At 32.5% G+C, this 22042-nt stretch overlaps 1 protein-coding gene across 1 annotated transcript; it reads left to right on the forward strand.

Annotated features, from left to right (window-relative positions):
* The first annotated feature begins 11430 nt into the window (after positions 1-11430).
* Positions 11431-20991, forward strand: LOC134722695 (uncharacterized). Its single transcript, XM_063586317.1, has 5 exons — positions 11431-11490; positions 15069-15145; positions 16711-16897; positions 20263-20339; positions 20909-20991. The coding sequence occupies exons 2-5, from the start codon at positions 15079-15081 to the stop codon at positions 20989-20991; spliced, it is 414 nt and encodes a 137-aa protein (XP_063442387.1). The 5' UTR covers positions 11431-11490; positions 15069-15078.
* The last annotated feature ends 1051 nt before the right edge of the window (positions 20992-22042 follow it).

Genomic DNA, 22042 nt, shown 5'->3' on the forward strand with positions numbered 1-22042 from the left:
TAATAAAGTAACGGAATTCTGTGTAAATTTTAAAACGAAAGTAAAAACCCATTTATTTTTATAGAGTTTACATTTAAAGCACAAAGAACATCTTATACTTTAAATTTATTTTCTGACCTGATATGTGTCATGATTTATCACACAACGTCAATGCACTTTATTTAACTATTTCAAACTTTCAAACTTTATTGTTCTTAAAAGTCCATGCAATGTATACTTTCGTTCATCATTTTACACATATACATCCTCAGCACAATAAAAGTAATCTTACATTAAAATAAAACAAACATTTGTATACTGCAGTACATTAATCACAATCTATACCAATCAAAATATGTATATACATGAAACGAACCAAATCAACACTTTAAAATAATCCTATTGAATATTATGCTAATCAGAAACAATATTGTTTACCAATATTGCTGATTAATCTTAGCGGGGAGGGTTGGATTCCTGTAAGTCAAACATGACCAATAGGCTAGGCGGTGGCTCATTCCAGTTTGTAATGTTTTTACGAAGAAGGTATGTTTTCGCTGTTCAGTACTTGATCTTAATCTGATAAATTTTATAAGATTGAAATGACCGAGTCATTCATGGTGTCATCAAGTATTTTGGAATTGGGTTTGCGATTAGTTGGTGGATTACTTTGTGAAAAAGAAGTAGACGTAATTTTTTTCCCGTCCAAACTCTCCTGTAATCGTTGTTGCTCGAGGTCCTTTAACAAGGCTGTTCCTGTATTATTGGTAATAAGGCAACTAACCACAAAAGTGCATGTATTCAATGTAGAGTAAATTGGATGTAGTCTTTGGCAATTAGAAAACCAAATAACGTGTAGTTGGCTTTAGCTGACACAAAAAAAAACAGAAACCACTTCGATGGCCTTATTCATAACAAAACAATTTTTGAAATACCAAATATCACAAACATAGGAATCAAAGACAACCATGGATCTACAGCCTCCTGACTTGTGACAGTCACATACATTATGTAGCCAGGTAAACCATGAATGTAAGTACTCAATTCACCCAACCTATGACAGTGGTGTTACAACAAGACATACAAACAAACCATAAAAAACAAACTATAAAAAAACGAAACGTCCACCAGCAGTGGCAATGATTAATTGGTGTAAATAGTTATCAGTGTATATCAATAGTTATCAAAAGTACCAAACTTATGATATAATAGGCCAGACGCGCATCTCGTCTACATAAGACTCATTAGTAACGCTCAGATCAAAATCGTTGTAAAGCCAAGTTTAAGATCATTGAGGACCCAAAATTCCAAAAAGTTGGGACAAATACGGCTAAGGTTATCTATGCCTGGGATAAGTAAATCCTTAATTTTTGAAAAATTCATAGTACTTTTGTAAACAGGAAATTTATTTAAATGACCATATAATTGATTCACTTGAGGACGAGACGTCCACCAACAGTTGCATCGACCCATTGGTGTAAACAGTTATCAAAAGTACTAGGCATTTAATTTAATACGCCAGATGCGCATTTCGTCTACATAAGATTCATCAGTGACGCTAAGTTCAAAATCGTTATAAAGCCAAAGAAGTATAAAGTTGAAAATCATTGAGGACCCAAAATTACAAAAAGTTGGGCCAAATACGGCTAAGGTTATCTATGTCTGGAGTAAGAAAATCCATAATTTTTTGAAAAATGTATAATTTTGTAAACAAGGAATTTATAAAAATGAGCATATAAGATATACATGGCAACATCGAAGTGATTACTGCTGGGCTGGTGGCTAATAAAGTTTGGTTTAAATCGATCTAGCAATGTCAATGGACGGATAAGTTTTAATAATGTCAGTTTCTGTCCTTCTTAACATCTGAAATGCGTTCCGCAATCGGTACATTGTATGGTTGTTATATAAAAACGAAAACACATATTTATCTAGCATTTACAAACCAGTGGCTGAAGGTTTGTGGTAGAACACAACAGTACTTACTTGCGCCATAAACTAGATATTTATTAAAGGATTTGTTTGGTGCTATATAGTTTTCATCAATGTTATAGTCCTTGAACCACGTTTCCACAATTGCACTGCATAATTGCCCTTTTCAAAGTACTCCAAAAACCCAACTTTTAATTTTCATACGAGTCGAACGTCGCTGATTTCCAAATACAAATTACTTGGTTCTTGTTAGATTTTTTTCTGCTTTGAATCGATATGATAGGTAAAGCTTTTTTAAGCTTGTTTGTTTGTATGTTGTGCTGTTTCACCGCTATACTAGGTCCTGTTCCAAGCCAGAAGCCTGTTGTTTAATGGTTGTCGTTGGTTTACCTGTTATATATTTGATTTTCGTACATTATTCTATTATGAATTAAGATGTTATTTTTCTCGATTGAATTGTTTTATTTTTTTCGTCTCGTCATTTTTTTATAGCCGACTTTCTTGATAAGGATTTTCACACAGTTCAAAACCGTGCGGTTGTCTAGATAAACTTTATTTAAACATAGTCGTATTATTGGCTAAGACAATTAAACCACATTTCCTAATTTTTATAAAGACAACTCAAAAAAAGACTACTACACGTATTTAAGATAATAAACAACTTCAGTGCCTTCAATTTATACTTCAAGACCATCGTGTATTATTTGTGAAGTTGACACAAAATATTTATCAACAAGTTGTGGTATCACCGATAAACTTTTTTTAAAAAGGACTAGACATGCTTTGAAATGTCTCTGGATGATAAACTTTCTGCGAAGGCACTGGTGACGATTAATGAAGTAAAAGTAAAAGCTGCAAGCTGTTGAATACCTATAAGTGTTGTAATTCGAAATTTTATCGAAATGCATAGGTTAGCAGAAAACGTTCCATTTTGGTACGTACGTAGAGTAAAGTACACACAGCAGATAATTGTAATTTTCTAACAACTCACATGTTTTCTGACAAGAATTAAAAGGTTCTAGAATTGTCATGGAGTTTCTTCCATCTGTTTTTGTTTGTTGTTTTTTATTTCTTTTTTTTTTCTTTTTGTTTGTGTTGTTAATCAACTTTCCATGCATTATTATTCAATTGTTGCATTGAAATGTATTTGAGCGAGATGAAAAAAAAATCCTGTTGAAGAATACAAACTTCTTTAGAAAAATATGATAAAACAGATTTAAAAAGTCTTCTGTCAATCCCACTTAAAATAGTCGTTTTATTTTTTTCAGGAACTAAGTTTCTTGAAATATAGTTGCAGGCTTTATGTTATCATGCAGTACCGTTTGTTGAGTACTCCCAACCATTGCTCACCATGTAATTGTTATCATGCTGTACCGTTTGTTGGGTTATCTGTGGTAAAGCTAGATATAAAATCATGTTTAATCCACATTTTTTTTACATAAGTTCTGTACGAAGTCAAGAAAATGACAGGTGTTATCTTTTCCTTTGATATGTTTGAACTTTGATTTTGCCATTTGATTATGGACTTTCAGTTTTGAATTTGCTCGGAGGTCGATATTTTTGTTGTTTACTTTTTATCTCATTCATGGCTCATAATCTTTTAACTACACAATACTTTTATATAAGTGACCATTTATAAATGTTTCGCCGCATTTAAAAAAACAACGAGACATTTCCGAAATTTGATGTCAAGCTTTATGGGAGCTTACAATACCACGGGATTATTTATACATCTATGGAACAAGATTGTTGTGTCAAAATTTTGTGGTTATTATAAATAGGCAACAGCTCACAGTCCAACATGCGCATTTCTGTTTCCATTGAAAAAAAGATAAGTGGAATAAAATGTTCGAACAAAAAAGATCTCCAAGGTATATTTAAAAAGGGAAGATTCCATACAAACTGTCAAAAATCAAACACTCGTATATATAAACCAACGGATCGACTGGAAAACAACTGTCATATTCTGGACTTATATTTCCATATAATTGATTAGATAAATCTGGTCTCATAGCTAGCTAAACCTTTCGCTTATCCACCATTTTCTACACAAGAAAATGCCTGTACCAAGTCAGGAATATGATATTCGTTTTTGATGTGTTTTGTCATATGAGTTCAGTATTTTTGTGATTTTACTTTTTACTAAGTCAAGAATATGACAGTTGTTATCTAGTCGTTTGATGTGTTTGAGGTTTTGATTTTTCCATTTGATTTCCTCGGAATCACATTTGTGATTTTAAATTTTATATAACAATTTTATAAAGTTATATTATATTGGCACACTTGTGTTTAAAACCCAAACAAACATTATTGGTTAACTTGACAATGATTTGGGTCCAGTAAACAAAACTGTGTCAACATACATAATACTAGTATATATATGAATATAAATTAAATGAATTAGATAACCCAAAAAATTCAAATAAACATACACAAGACATTTACATCTTGAACATTATCATAGTAAACATTGTGGAATATATACTTTTTCGAAAAAGCATACATTAAGTAAAATATAAAAAAAGTAAGTTGATAATTCACACTGACGTAAGATGTTAGATTTATATTAAGTTTAACAAGTAGATCAATATCCTTACTAACAACGATTAATACCAACTATTATACATGGTGTATCTCATTTTATTTATTCTATATTTTAAAGAATTTTATGTCATTTCATATTCCTTCCATAGACTTTTTGCAAGTTGGAAGTTTCCGACTGTAAATAGTTTTGCAAACTATTTCATTCTTCTTTTCATAGGACAAAAATGTCGCTATTGACTGTGCGTTGCTTTGTCTTTATTGCATTGTAAGATAACTAAGTGTTTGTCATTGTCGATTTTTCTAAGTCTATTTGGAAACTTAAACAATACTTTATAGGAGCAATGTTTACAAAAAGATGCACGAAAACTTCATGTAAAATTACAAAAACATAATAAATAAAAATTAAAAACCAATTGTTCAGAGAACAAGTGAAGGACTTTCCACCGGAAAAAATCTATTTTGAAACAAAATTATTAAAAATCCGTTTAAAATGTCTTTTCCAGTGTCAAATGATAGCTTATTGTACGCTGATTTAAAAAATATATGGTTTCTAGACATTTTTTTTAATTAAGGGATATAATTTGCTAATTTCGGTTTGAAAAATGTCACTTCCGGTATTATTTAATACTTTTATGATTCCAAAAATATATGGTTCTATATGCTTGTACAGTACAATAGTACAAAAAATAGCTACTTCCGGTTTACACAGGGTCACTCCAGGTTGACTTTTCCAAGGTCATATGGCTTGCAACCTAATGCAAAAAGTCCCACAGCTTTATCATGTATACATATGAAGTAAAAGCAAAGGTCAAAATCTAGATCGTCAAATTTACCTATGACCTTGAGCTCAATTTGAACGTCATAAACACAGGCACTTGTCTCAAAAAAAAAATTCCTATATACCTTAATATAACACAAGGTACTTAACTAAATTTTTAGAAAATGACACCCAGTCCCGAATTCACGTCATTTTTTTTATTTCTCGGTTTTCAAACCTACTTAAACTTAATATGCCGTAAATCTAAATTGATTTATCTATACAATGGTATATGACACGACTATCACTGTTGTCGGGATCATTAGTAGCAGGCCTCAGAAGTCGGTCAACGGGATGTTTTTTTGCATTCGTCTCAATTTTTGGCAACACCCGGTCCGCATGTAATTTTATACTGGTTTCTCATTGGTCAATCGTCTGGCTAAAAATAAATGTGGGAAATTTTGGTCAATTTATAACTCTACATTAGTGTCGTTGTGTACACGTGTGTTTCATAACAAAGTTATTTGGGTTTGTTTCACATAATCTGTAAAGAATTTACAATAAAGGTAATAATTCATAGTCAGAGGGAAGCTAACAGTTTTTATTTTAATATTTTTTTATAATAATTCAATCACTGCGGGCTGGGTGTTGCCAAAAATTGAGACGAATGCAAAAAACATCCCGTTGACCGACTTCTGAGGCCTGCTACCAATGATCCCGACAACAATGATAGTCGTGTCATATACCATTGTGTAGATAAATCAATTTAGATTTACGGCATATTAAGTTTAAGTAGGTTTGACAACCGAGAAATAAAAAAAATAACGTGAATTCGGGACTGGGTGTCATTTTTCAAAAAAATTAGTTAAGTACCTTGTGTTATATTAAGGTATATAGGAAATTTTTTTTTTGAGACAAGTGCCTGTGGTCATAAACCAAGGACCTCAAATCAAAAGACACTAGGTCTTTATTATATATGGTGAATGAGTTTTATCACCATACGCATAATTTTAAATATTAGAGGGGAGAAAACTCCAATTTAATGTTAGCGTACCTTTTTAACCAAAATGTATGTGTTACGACATGTCGCAACTAACAATTTAGTAAAATATGTTGTTGATATCTTATACCGTTTTTGAAAATAAGTGAAAATAAGCCAAAATCTAAATTTAGAATATGACCTTGACCTCTCACCTTGACCTAATTTTCTTTTTTTTTTTACCAAGGACCTCAAATTAATGGCCCCTAGGTCTCTATCACTTATGATTTACCAGTTAGAACTACATATCCCTTATAACAAATGTATAAGGTTAAAAACTCTTATATGGAGTCTCCAGATTGCTTCCCTCAAAATAAAACGTAATATCCTGATGATATAATGAGCATTTTGGAAAAATAAATTTGTCGCTTTCTTATGTAGTTGCGAAGGAGATCTAATAACAAGAAAAACAGTGTTCGGGGACACAACTCTTACACAGTAATGTGTTAGGATAAACATGGTCAGTTCAAAAGACTGTATAATATTATATACAAAAAAAATAAGCGACATCTCTTGAAACATAAATAAAGCACAAGAAAAAATAATAATCAGAACAAAACCAATCTCGCGTTTTTCCTTAATCAATTGCATTACACAATAAAATGCATCATTCATGACACGAGGTCCCACAATAAAGTGCACAGGTGAATTAAATAAAAACTTTATAAAAATCGTGTTTTCATGATCCTAGCTAAAAATGTAATAATAAGTATTGAATGCTTCTTTTTGTAACTTCATATGGTTGTAAAAGCGTTGACCGTGCGCACATTTTTAGAATGAAGCGCTTCCGCGCTTCATACAAAATGCACTTCGGTCAACGCTTTTACACCCCAATGAAGTTACAAAAAGAAGCATTCAATTCTAAAATAAAACAGATTACTGCTTATGAAATAATAGCAAGTTTGTTGAACCTTTGTTACCAGTCAATAAGTGTGTACTTTAAATAATTATAAATTCTGTTTATGCTATGTCTAGCATGGTACCAGCTTGTGTGACAAGTTAAAAAAAATGTAAAGTACGTTTGCCATTCAGCGACTAGTGTTGTGTTACACGTCTGTATTTCTTTTTATTACTTTATAAAACTTGTAATTAACACCTACACTTTAATTATCTGATTTCTTATCCGGGTTGGTTTCATTTTTAGTCATTTTGTGGTTTTATATCATCATTCAACGTTTGTATTTGGTTTTTGATTTGCAAATATTTTGGCCTCGAGTATCACTGAAGAAATATTAGTAGTCGAAACACACATCTGATGGAGTCAAATTGTTACCGTTTATGTTACTATGTCCTTAGAATTTATCAAACCTAATATGTCAAATACGAGAACACAACATTTCATTAGTTGTTCGTTTTCGTGGTGTTTCGTTCGTTTGTTATTCATTTATATGAAAAAAAGAAGTTTTAATCATTTGTTGATAATCCAGAAGCAAGTTTTAAGTTTTGTATTTTTTCAAATAACACCTACGATAGAATTTTACAACACCTTTTTATATTAAAGTAAATATTATAAGTAGACATAGGTTGTTAAAAAGAACCAAAAGCAAGGCCAAAGGTAAACAAGAAATCGCATAAGTAAAATGACCCAATAATGCCGTGTAATGCCGCCTTTATACATCTTAAAAGGGGGCTTCCGGGTATAAATCATTTTTTTCTAATATAGGATTTCGCCATATTTTTATGTAAATGAACTTTATCATATACTTAAAAGAAAAATGAAATAAAAATGGGGTCACCATTCATTTAAGCTCACGATCTGCCTCCGGAAGAAGCATACATTTTTGTTAATGTCATTTTTTTCGGTTGAGCTAATAGGCGAAATAGCGGTAAATAGTTATCATAGGTACCAGGATTATAATTTAGTACGCCAGACGCGCGTTTCGTCTACATAAGACTCATCAGTGACGCTCATACCGAAATAGGTATAAACCAAACAAATACAAAGTTGAAGAGCATTGAGGATCCAAAATTCCAAAAAGTTGTGCCAAATACGGCTAAGGTAATCTATGCCTGGGATAAGAAATCCTTAGTTTTTCGAAATATCGAAATAAAAAAATAACCTAATTACAGAAATCGCTTAAATTTTACAATTATTTAGTTTATGTACAGCTTATTTGAAAACAATAATAAAAAATGTAGGTCACCGATGAGTTAAAAAAGATATTTCAAATTTAATGCCAAAAAATGGCATTTTTGCACCAAAGGGAGATAATTTGGAGCTTTTTCAATGATATACACATTTTAAGAGTCATCTGGGGCCAAACCGAATCGTTTTTTTTTTGGGTTGATTTTTGTACCATATCATAAAGAAATAACTAATAAAGTAATAAGTAAAATTTGTAATGAAAAATAACCCACGAGCCACCTTAATTGGTTCATCAACTTTCTGTTGACCGATCCCTAATTGCAGAGGCATCATAAACGATTAAAAGCTCACAGTCAAACTTGCCTATTGCTGCTTTCGATTTAAAACCCCAAATATAATTTATAGTAAAAAAAATATCAAATACACCAGGCTTATGATTTGCCATTTAGTACGCCAAAACAGCATTTCGTCTGCATAAAACTCATCAGTTTATTATAATCCTTTGCAGAGAGAGACGTCGTCCTGAGCACACCTATGTATAAAGAATGTGCAAACGAACTTAATTTTCTTTCATTTACAGGTCATTGATGTCGGATCGTGCATGCTTTTTTCGTATACGTATCTACGGGAACACAGATTTGGTTTTTAATCTTTAAATTTGTTTATTATTTGCCATTTAGTACGCGAAAACAGTATTTCGTCTGCATAAGACTCATCAGTCGCGCTCTGATCAAAACAGATAGAAAACCAATCAAATACGAAGTGGGAGCATTTAAAACCGAAAATTCCTGTAAGTTGATCCAAATTCGGCTAGGAAAATATGTAAATATGTGCCTGGGTGTTTGAAAACCTTAATATTACGAATAATTCAACTTTTCATTAACAATAAATTCACAGATAATAAACATAAAAATGTTAGTTCGTGTCAGCACAAACGTTTTGACTTCTTGACTTGTAATACCATAGGGGACAAAGCATCCAACAAGAGTGGTAAGACAGTAAGTAAGTAAGTAAGTAATGACTTTATTTAAAGAGGGTGACTCAATTAGCTTTCGCTTATCTACTTTGAGGTCCTCACGTAGAACAAACAGTACAAATAATACAAAGCTTACAGTTTTTAACATATTATGTAAATGCAATATTCATGCTATAAATTGTTTGTAGAACAAGAGAAAAATAAATTCATATATATATATATATATATATATATATAACTCGTCTAAACATCAACCCAACAATGTTAGATCTGTAAATTTGCTTTCGCAAATTTTTGGTTCTTCCCTCGCCGGGATTCGAACCCATGCTTCTGTGATATCGTGACACCAAATCGCCTGCACTGCAGCCGTCCCGCTAGACCACACGACCACCTGGGCTCTCAAAAAAAGAGCTTTCGGTGGCCATATGTTACCTTTCCACGTCAGTTTTAATCTAGCGGCGTACTACAGTACATGATATATAAGGCATGAAGATGTTATTGTTACAGATCAGCTAAATTATCTATAGTAAAGGATCCTACAAATTAATGTAAGATACATTCACAGAAAATAATTATATTCATAAGTACGTCTGAGTCAGTGACAACCCTACAACAGATGTATCCATCGGATCGCCATCAATGATGGTGATACATGGCTGTGTACATAATGTATATACAACTCGTCTAAACATCAACTCAACAATGTTAGATCTGTAAATTTGCTTTCGCAAATTTTTGGTTCTTCCCTCGCCGGGATTCGAACCCATGCTTCTGTGATATCGTGACACCAAATCGCCTGCACTGCAGCCGTCCCGCTAGACCACACGACCACCTGGGCTCTCAAAAAAGAGCTTTCGGTGGCCATATGTTACCTTTCCACGTCAGTTTTAATCTAGCGGCGTACTACAGTACATGATATATAAGGCATGAAGATGTTATTGTTACAGATCAGCTAAATTATCTATAGTAATTTGCATTTTATGTATATTATATGTCACTGACTCAGACGTACTTATGAATATAATTATTTTCTGTGACTGTATCTTACATTAATTTGTAGGATCCTTTACTATAGATAATTTAGCTGATCTGTAACAATAACATCTTCATGCCTTATATATCATGTACTGTAGTACGCCGCTAGATTAAAACTGACGTGGAAAGGTAACATATGGCCAACGACAGCTCTTTATTTGAGAGCCCAGGTGGTCGTGTGGTCTAGCGGGACGGCTGCAGTGGTTCGAATCCCGGCGAGGGAAGAACCAAAAATTTGCGAAAGCAAATTTACAGATCTAACATTGTTGGGTTGATGTTTAGACGAGTTGTATATATATATATATATATACATAAAATACAAATCATTTGAATATGTGAGTAAGTTGTTATAGATCAGTAAATCACACTGATCTACGTAAGAAGTTATAGTACATATAAAATAAAATAACAGTTACCATGTGGATCAATTTCCATACGAACAACGTTTAAAACCAATTGTTTTATCTCAATATTTTTTTTCTTAAAAAAAGTTGTATAGACAGTTTCAAGACTCCGGTAAATAGAAAATAGTTTTGCAATCACAATTTCCGCACTTTTTCATACTTTTTTTCTTCATTGGACAAAAATGACGTCATTGATTATAAGCGTTGTTTGGACCTTTTCGTATAGGGTTAAATACAACACTGAAAGAAACTGATTACTGTATGTGTCTGCCATTGCCCTTTCAAGTCTGTTATCAAATTAACAAATTTACTTAGCAGGAGTAGGATCAAAAGATATAGAAAAATCTACATGAAAAATTACACTTTTAAAGAACTAAACATAACAAATGTATGTTATGGTTTTGTAGTGATTTTTCAAATCTGTGAATTGTTAAGTTAACTGCTTTATACAAATTGATTACAGTTAATAAAATATTAAGAAATAAATCAAGGGCAATATGCATGTTTATGCGATTTATTGTTTTTACCAAATGCATGTGTAATTAATTTCATTTACATAAATATAGTGATCACTTCCACGTAGGCTTTTTATAGATGAGTACCAGCTTGTGTGACAAGGTGGAGAAAAAATAAAGTACAATTGCTACTCAGCAAATGTATAAAATTTAATTTTTTAGTATATATTCATATAGCTGATTTCTAGGAGACGATAGCCAAAGACGTGTTTGTAGACTAAAGGTACTTGATAATAACTTAGATATGAGGTGATTGTTGTCATCTTTTATATCAATTTTGGGCAATTTGAAGCCTATTTTGTAATTTTTCATTGATATTTTGTCCTTAGTAACGGTTTAAGATTGAAAAGTATCTTTCTAATGCACAGCTCTGATTTCTTGTCAGTTTATTATTGTACGTTTGGTTCTTTTCGATATATATCACTATTACGTTTTGGTTTTCAATCTTTTTTTCTGTTTGCAACGCCGAAGAGACAACGATTGTCGAAATATGCATTTGGTGTGGTAAATTTTGTTTAGACAGTTCGATTTGATTACTACCATTGAATTGACAATGCTATTTGCAGACTGTTAGTCTCCGAGGGTATAACAAGTCCAGTAGCTGAGTACCACGATTCATTTGAAATTAAGAAATATTTCTTCCAACTTGTGCTGTTATTCCTGGTTTGGTAATATTTTCAGTACGTTTCGATTATATCAGTTCTACAACTAACGCTTCTATTAGGTTTTTTTCATATATGGCCCAGAGGATCACGAAGAGAGTTATTTTAATTTGCATCTGGTGAGGTAAAATATGTACCATTCAATGTGATTAGTAGTAATTCATATTTAATACAATAGGTAAGTTCTTATAGGGATTCTTCAGTAATAGAAACAAAAAATATGCTGGATAAGCAAAAAGATGAACATCCCGTCCATTTCTAAAATTTATGATGATGTTGTTTATACATGTTATATATTTATATACGTCAACCGACTGTGCAAGATCATTTTGAGTAATCAAGAACATAAACATCCCCATATAAGTGTTAACTTCATAGTTAAGCGCAGAAACGGTCTTGCCGCTAAACTTTCATTTAGTTTTTGTTGGGTTTTTTATTTCGTTTTGGCAGTAATGTAGGCGGTATACCCATAATAGGGTTGGTAGGGGCAAATTAAAAAAAATTTGATCGGCAAACCCATAAAAGGAAATAGAAAGCTTTATTTAGAACTCATTCAGATCCGGTATCGGATCTGGTATTGCATTAACCTACATTTCTTCTGTTCAGCAGCCATTTTTCAAAGGAGTAGGTCCGGTAAGGGCCGATTTTGGCCTCAAATTTCAGGTTCATCTAACAAAAGTTTTTGGACACTTTTTAAACACTTACGTGGCTATTTCAATTGATTCGATTAGTTTACGTGAAAGATTTCAACTGATTTAGTCATTAAAAACGCTATATATGAAAAATCTATCAAATATGCCATAAAACGTCACTTTTCAGATGGTTTTTGTCAAAAATGAAAGTGGCCGCATCCGTGTTCATCCTCAACCTTTATATATGTTTGTATTATCATCAAATACAACTTACATTTCAGTATTATGAATGAACACGAATGCGGCCACTTTCATTTTAGACGGAAACCGTCTAAAAATTAACCAAAATGCTAAAATTTTGAAGATTTCAGTAATTTAGCATGACTTAATGATGCTAGAACGCGATATTTGTGCATTGTATTGTCAAAAACAGCTCATATTTATGTAGCAGAAGCATTGTACTTTCCAAAATATAGCTTAAAGATTACATTTTCACAATTTTGTAAAACTGCTATATTTTGGGGCCAAAAAGGGGTCTTACGTAACCTACTCCTTTGTTTTTTTATTGGTCAGAATGGTTTTTACTGTTTTACATAATACGTGTTGGCACTATTCTGCATAAAGCTAGCGGTTCAACAAACAGAAAATCGCTATTTCTATCTTAAAGGAACAATACAGAATATGCAGTTCAAAATATAGTTGCCCTATTTTCAGTGATAAAAAATAAGGGTAAGCTATCAAAAATGAGTGTAGGTAGTGGTACCGTAAACACACAGTTTTGTATTTTTTTGTTTGCCTGATAATGTTTGTGTAGACATCTTATATACCTGAATGACTTTTTATTTATTGATTATATGCTGATACAGTTAATCAATACCGGTAACTTAAATATTTGTCACATCTTGTAAATTTTACGGTTGATCAGTTCACAAGACAGATACCACAATCTCACATGACGTGCAATATAGCATTGAAGTTATACTGGATTTGAGTAAGAAAATGCAACTTTAAAGTTTTCCCCATACGGTTCAATGGTAAACTTTTCCCCAGTTTTCATGGTAATGGCGGCCATTTTGGAAATTCCAAAGATGAATAGCACATCTACACATGACCCAGAAAATATTCATAAAGTTTCATCGTAAAATTTTCCATTTTTTTCCCACATATTTGCTGTTTCTATGACAATGGCAGCCATTTTAGAAATTCCAAAGTCAGGTGCACAATACTTGGTGCTTAACATTATGTCATAGTTCAATCAAAATTGGTTCATTCAATTCCGAGAACTAATCTGGACAAAAAGTGTGAATGATAATAACTATTTGGGGTGACATAAAAAAAAAATCCGTTTGGGGTGACATAAGATTCATAATAATGATAAGGAAAAAGAAACAGAGGAAAAGCTATATATCACCAGACATTGTCGATCGGGTGAAATAATAAACAAATTTCCCTAAAACAATGCATTGAGAAATGGCAATGATACACTGTCGGCTCAATAACGAGACCTCTAGAAACAACAAATTCAATTCAAACTTTTAAATGCAAGTATACTAAAAAAGTTAAACTATTAAAATAATTGACGAAACTAAATATAAAAATTAAAACGCATAAAACATAGTATATCCAACTCCAACTGGCTTATTCTTCAAACAAGAAAATGAATCCAAGCTGGTAATCAAGTTATGAGAAAAATAGCTTTTCAAATCAGACCGAATTAAACTTTGAAAGAAGAAACTGGATTTTTTTGGTTGACAAACAACCACTGACTTTACATTCTTGCAAACCTTATTTGGACAATTAGCTCTGATATGCCCAAATATGGAACAATTAAAACAACTACTGAATGTTCAGGCTTGCAACCCTTATTTGGACAATTAGCTCTGATATGCCCAAATATGGAACATTTAAAACATATTTTATTCTTGGATTTCTTGTTCACTAATTTCTTTATAAATTTAACAATTTTATCAAATCGGCTTTTAAACATATAACGTAATAATTTTCTTCACTTTCCTTAACTTGACTTTTAACATTGTCAATTGACATATTAACAGACTCAAAGTCTGTTGCCAAACAGATAGCAGCATTTAAAGTATTCTAATAATTGAGAAAGACAAATTTACCCATTTCTTTATCCAATTTACCAACAAAAAGATTAATAAAATGAGAATCTAAATTATGAAAATGTTTTGAATATTCACGATATTATATTTAATATATAAGAGAGGCGAACGATATCAAAAGTATCTGCAAACTCATTAAGTCGAAAATATGACACCGCCATGGCGAAAAAAGAAAAAGACCAAAAGGCAAACAACAGAATACAAAACAAAACAAAGAAAACTAAAGACTAAAAAACATAAACCTCACCTAAAAACCAGGTCATACATCCAAGTTGTTGTTCATTGAAATATACTGTATTATTTTTAATGACGGTAAAACATTTGTTGTTAAGCCTGGCACTTATGATTATACGATTACAACCTTCCATTATGCTCTATTTTCAGCCAACCAGTTATGATGGGTTTCAAACTTCCTTTAATTATGATGGTCACGGCCGGTGTTGTTCTTACCCAGTATGCAGGTAGGTTATGGAAATTAATATGGCTTGGTCTAATCTTTATGAGATCTCTACCAACCTTACCTTGTTGTATTCCCGATTAGTGGACTAAGAAACAGTACTTAAAATTTTAAGGTTAGTAATTTGATCCGATGTGATGGATAACACAAACATCACAAGCAAAAAAATATAATGGTTTAAATCATTTCACGTTTATTTGCAAAAGCATTAAGTATGTTCTTTTAAGAATGCCAAATTATCCAAACAGTAGAACATCTGAAATTTTATAACGTCACAAATGTTCATACAAGGTACTTTCATGTACATACAAAGATGTAACAAATTGTGTAAGTTTGTAATTTTAGACCCTTGCTATACAGTGTTATAACACAACTAAAGATAATTCACAAGTTCACGTTTCCTTTCAATGTCATAGATGGGTTGGAACAAAGTAGATTTCTGCAACAGTGGTCGTCTGATGTCATATCTAACCGTTTTTTATTTGGTTTGAGAGTTCCAGGTAGGGCAAATCCAGACAAGCGCAGATTTTTTTAATTTGAGTTTTGGTTCTCATTTATGGTTAAGAGTCCCTAAGGACGCCATCACGAGTTGGTTGACCGTTATGGAATAACCGTTTTACAAATGATATGGGATATTTTCCTTACGTCGTAACTACAATCCCTTTCCCTTTCATGAATGTGACCTACTGAATAATACTATTTACCGGATTTGTTATTACATAAGCAACACCACGGGTGCCACATGTGGAGCAGGATCTGCTTACCCTTCCTGAGCACCTGAGATCACCACTAGTTTTTGGTGGGGTTCGTGTTGCCTATATTTTAGTTTTCTATGTTGTGTCGTGTGTACTATTGTTTGTCTGTTGTATTTTTCATTTTAAGCCATGGCGTTCTCATTTTATTTTCGATTTATGAGTTTGACTGTACCTCTGTTATCTTTCGTCTCTCTTTCATATCCTTTCTCTTTTAAAGGATGTTCACTCCTCTGTTTCCAAAAACTTACAAATTGATAGTATGTAAATGATATAACTGAAAAAGTCAAATAAAATGACAGGTCCGTGTCCTTGGTTTTGAGATATGAACATTTAAAAATTTTGCGGAAAACAATTTTCTCTAAATTTTTCATGCATTTAACATTGGTACCTTTGTTCTTTTAAAAACTATAAAAAAAAAAAGGTTTTACAAGATTTTCAAAAATGGTTATTAAAACTATATGTAATCCAATTATGAAAGGAAAAGTACTGTTAGCGGGCAAATTTTTTTTGACACTACATCGATAAAACTAGGGGATTCCGAATATCCGTCCAGGAATCAAAAACTATCTAGAGCAGCAAACATCATTAATTCTTTCAAACGTATGAACCAACCTATGTAATAATCTCAATTCGTGCAAACCTATCATCCTTAAATTCTTTCTACCTGCCTGTTTACTCCCTCTCTGCCAACTCCAACCAAATCCAACAACTGACTTGCCCCACATATTCGCCATTTCTACATTGCAATTCATGTTGTATTGTCATCAACCTGATATCCTTCTATACTAATAACAGGTGTTATTTTTCTTCACAGATAAGCTACCACGATGCTTATATCCGTGTGCATGGAGAGAAAATATACCACTTCTGTTTGAGTTGGATGGTATTTGGATTCTCAACAATCCATCCAGTGGTTTTATCACAAACATTTCTAGACCAATAGGAGATCAGACAGCAACCTCTGAATGCATCATGAGACATGGGCCTTTCTTTCTGTTAAGGTATGATTGCATATAACAGAAAATGAAGAGTAAATGTCAGTCTTGACAGCCATTAAAAACAAATCACTGTTAAATATATAAACATTGATCGCTATCTATATAGCATGGCCACATGATGGCCAACCCCCCTATTACGCAATTTAATTTAAAAAGAAAACCAACTCTCAATGTATAAAATAAGTTACTAATATGATATGATTGGCAATGAGACAACTATCCACCAGAGACAAAAATGTTACGTAGATGTAAGAAAATATTTGTCACCGAACGACGTTTAACATTGAGCAAAACCCATACCGTAAAGTAAACTATAAAAAAGCAACAACACAACCTGATTTATGTATAAAACACTAAACAAAATTCAATAATGACTACAGGCTTCTGCCTTCGAACAGACACATACATAATGTGGTGGGGTTCACACGTGTTTGCTTGTGCTCAAACGTCCCTTAACCTGTGATCGTTGTATAACAGCACATCATGATAACTAACTATAGGAATCAGTTGAAAAAGGCTCGACTAATTAAGTCACAAGCAACCGATCTAAGGATGATTGCAGATATCGAAGGTCAATAACAACTATAATAAATAAATCGAAGGATATCTTTATTTGAGATGTTAAAATCGAGATATTTACCAGAATTCGTCCAAAAAATGCTTTGAATATTCACGCAGAGGGCATGAATTTTTTTTTTATTATTATTATTATTATGCAAACTTTGCGGTGGGAAAAAGTAGAATAAAAAAAATACCTAACGCCGAGGAACATTCAAAACGGAAAGTCCCTAATCAAATGGCAAAATCAAAAGCTCAAACACATCAAACAAATGGATAACAACTGTCATATTCCTAATATTGTACATAGAATGTGAACAACACCGAAGCGAAATGTTTGTTTTGAATCATAGTTAATAATTTATAGTATTCCAAATGGTATTGTCTTTGTTTGATACTTTCAAAACTGCATTTGGGATGAATATTCTTCACTCCGTATTTATATTGTTCTAAACATACTCATGTTAGTGCATATCATTTTAATAATGACATAAGTATGACGGTAAAAGTCAAATTACTTATAATAGTTATCAAAGGTACCAGGATTATAATTTAGTACGCCAGACGCGCGTTTCGTCATCATAAGACTCATCAGTCACGCTCATATCAAAATATTTATAAAGCCAAACACGTACAAAGTTGAAGAGCATTGAGGATCCAAAATTCCAAAAAGTTTTGCCAAATACGGCTAAAGTAATCTATGCATGGGATAAGAAAATCCTTAGTTTTTCGGTAAATTCAAAGTTGTGTAAACAGGAAATTTATAAGAATGACCACTTTATTGATATTCATGTCAACACCGAAGTGTTGACTACTGGGCTGGTGATACCCTCGGGGACGAAACGTCCACCAGCAGTGGCATCGACCCAGAAAACCAATTGCAATTGCAACAAAAGTGAAAATTTGAGTAAATCAATCCAAGAAAACATACTTTTGAATGTGCCATAGTCCTGATATATTTCCACATTCCGTTAGCCATCCAATCAAATTACAAGTAATCATTTCATATAAAACTTGTCAGCACACAATTTACAGTTAAATATCTGGGCTTTTCAGACCTTAAGAATTATTGATAGATACAGAATGTATTTGAAGTAGCCAATGCTTTTATCCTTATTTGATTTAAATAAAGTTTTAATTATTGATTAATATTGCACAAAAAGTTGTTTACTTGCATAATATCTATTTTACCTCTTTTGCCTTTTAATGGTAATCATACATGATATAATAAAATTTGGTTTTCGTTCATTTACTTCAATAGTGAATAATATTGTAAATGATAAAAAAATAGTTTCCTAAATTATTGAGAGAAAATAAACTTCGACAGTAAACGGCAGAGAGGAAAGCGGAATCTGCCTAGGGTTTACGATTGATGTTGTATGAATCATATTTTAAGGAACCAATTAGATTTCACTTTGAAGTCTTGGAAGCAGTATACCTGTGTCATTGTTGGTACCTGTGACTTATCTACACCATACATAACTTTACTACATAACTCTGAATTAAATTTACTTTGGCGTCAAAAATGGTTGCTCGGTTTATGTTGCTATAGATATGAGGATATTTACAAGATGGAAAGTCAATGTGATCATCTTTCAATTTCTTTCCCTTTTTGCGTACGTTTATTGGCCCTCGTACAAAATAACTTCAAAGTGTAAAATATTTGATTCAATTGCCTCCATATCCGACACGTAAGAGTTCACACTGTTAAATCAACGAATATCTAGCGTTTCTTCGGCAAGATTTTCTACACACAAATCTTTTAAAAGCTAGGGAATTCTAAACCTAAACCTATTTTGGGCTTCCCATGAATACTTTGGACATCTCTTATTCTTTTGATGTGATTGACTGATTACTGGTTGCTAAATTCAAGTGGCAAATATTTTATAAAAATTCAGACGATGGCAAATTAACCGAATCAATAAATCATGTGAACTGTGAACCGATGATTCTCCTGGTGAAGGCGGAAAAGTTGAACTGTCAATGAAAAATGCAGGTATGCTTGGTTATTGCATACATTTTCTCTTCAATGTCAACAGTTAACATACGAGCGAACTAAATTATAATCCTGGTACCTTAAATAACTATTTACACCACTGGGTCGATACCACTGCTGGTGGACGTTTTGTACCCGAGGATATCACCAGCCAAGTAGTCAACACTTCTGTGTTGACATGAATATCAATAAAGTGGTCATTTTTATAAATTTCCTGTTTACAAAACTTTGAATTTTTCGAAAAAAACTAAGGATTTTCATAACCCAGGCATAGATTGCCTTAGCCCTATTTGGCACAGCCTTTTTGGAATTTTGGATCCTCAATGCTCTTAAAATTTGTACTTGTTTGGCTTTATACATTTTTTGAGATGAGCGCCACTGATGAGTTTTTGTAGACGAAACGCGCGTCTGGTGTACTTAATTATAATTCTTGTACCTTTGATAACCCATCCCCCTTTGAAAGAGTCGCACTAACCGTACGAGGCTTAGCTTCGGGTGTTACGTACTCATTTCGATCGAACGTCGCACAACCATACAGATGTCCCATCAGATTTATCGAGAAAAAAATGTATCTTTGATATGCCTCATGAAAATAGTCTTAAACATTTTGCAAATTTGAATATTAGAGATGTTTCCTTTTATAAAATGTATAAGGCATTATGACGTAATGTTTTAGCGACAAAGATGGCAATGCATATATTGCATCGGGATGCGTGCATAACAAAAGATATATACAGATAGAATTATATAATGAAACATTCCGATATACTGAATTTGATGCAGCATAACACTTATCAATACTTTTGTTTGACAGAAAACAAGGAAATGTCTACTACTGCCTCAAGTTTTTGACAATATCGGATACCGACTGGTACTTCTTTGTCAGCAAAGGTAAATGCTATTTTAAATATAACACGTAATATTCAAAAAACTTTTCAAAACGTGTTCTTATCATTAGGTGATTTCAATACCGAATTATTTTCACACTGCAAAACTTTGTTGATGATCTTATGGCAAAAAAAATATGTAATTCAAAATACAACCACACCTTTATATAATGATGACTTGTTTAATTTTTCAATATTCTGTCAAGTGAAACATTAACTATTATTCAGAATATTTCCAGAAAATTAAATAACATCAGTAAATATCGCTCTAACATACTCAAAAATACATACATAACAAAAAGGAGAGTACTTTGGAATTGTTAGTATTCATTAAATGTGAATTAATAACAAAAAAAGCTATTATAACGGTTCTACCTCAAAACTTAATGATTAGAGTATTTGGGAGTGGGGACCCATATCAACAAGATCAGTGAAGACAGATTTTTCAGGAAATATAATACTGAAGAAGACAAAAATCCTAATAGTAAACAAACAATTATTTATTTATCTCTCTAAAATGAAATGCTTTAAAAGTCATCTGCTAATTAATCAAAATGAAACTTGATTTTGCAGAAAGCGACACTTTATCTTTTTGCGAGCTGTGTGATGGGTCAAAATTTGCTGGGCCATTTTATGCTTCAGGTAAGAAATCGTGATATTTGTTCTCTCTATTCTCTGAATTTCATATCCTGATAACAACTGGTACCGTACGGGATACGGGAGCAGTTATCAAGTTTGTCGAAATGTTCATTTAAGTAATACAAACGAAAATGACAATAAAATGTTCAGTAGCGAATACATAACACGGATACAGATACCCGTCTTCAAATATGAGGGAGCGGTACTAATGTGAATTCATTGATATTCGTTGGATATTAATTTTTGTGGTTTTCGTGGGAACAGGTGAAGAACGAATTTAAATATTCAACAAATTATAAATTTTCTAAGGAATGTATGCAGACTTTGCCAAAACCAAAAAATCAAATATCCACGAATATGCAAGTTTTCCGAAAACCACGAAAATTAGTACCGAAGAAAATAAACGAATCCACAGTATTCAAAACGCCGTTTACATCTATTATTCATTGCATTGTTCTCTTTATATTCCGTGTCAAGTCGTTTATTTCAGAACATCAGATACTGACAGGAGTTCATGAATCTCTGAACATTTGAGGGTCAATGTTAGATTGCAGGATAATTCCTAACGAAACAAAGCCCTTACACATGAATTTTATAGTTGAAGGCTATATAAGTGATTGTGTATTTTTTCCGTTCTAATGAGATTGAGAATTTAAGTGTCATTGTAAGAATTAGTTACACGTTCCATGATTTTTTTGCCATCAATTTGTCCACCAAACAGAATGATTTCTCAATGAAACATTTCCAGCGCCACATCCAATAACGGCCTTCACAAAGCATACAGGCTTGTTTAAAACAAGGAAATGAGGTATAATTGCTAGTGAGACAACTATCCACCAAAGTTCATAGGAAGTTGATGTGATGTAAACAATAATAGGCAACCATACGGGCTTCAACAATGAGAAAACCCATACCGGCTATTAAATGCCCTGACATGAAAAATATGAAACAATTCAATTGAGAAAACTAACAGCCTAATTTATAACAAAACAATTTACGAAAAACAAATATGACAGACATAAACGAACGACAACCACTGAATTACTGGCTCCTGACTTGGAGCAGGCG

Source organism: Mytilus trossulus, chromosome 6 (genome assembly GCF_036588685.1).
Source record: "Mytilus trossulus isolate FHL-02 chromosome 6, PNRI_Mtr1.1.1.hap1, whole genome shotgun sequence".
NCBI lineage: Eukaryota > Metazoa > Mollusca > Bivalvia > Mytilida > Mytilidae > Mytilus > Mytilus trossulus.

What these genes read in the sequence shown, in the direction of transcription:
- LOC134722695 (XM_063586317.1), top strand. Translation starts at nt 15,079, where the DNA reads ATGATGGGTTTCAAACTTCCTTTAATTATGATGGTCACGGCCGGTGTT. An exon ending in TGTTCTTACCCAGTATGCAG is followed by an intron (nt 15,146 to 16,710) that starts GTAGGTTATGGA and finishes TTTTCTTCACAG; the next exon opens with ATAAGCTACCACGATGCTTA. An exon ending in GTACTTCTTTGTCAGCAAAG is followed by an intron (nt 20,340 to 20,908) that starts GTAAATGCTATT and finishes TTGATTTTGCAG; the next exon opens with AAAGCGACACTTTATCTTTT.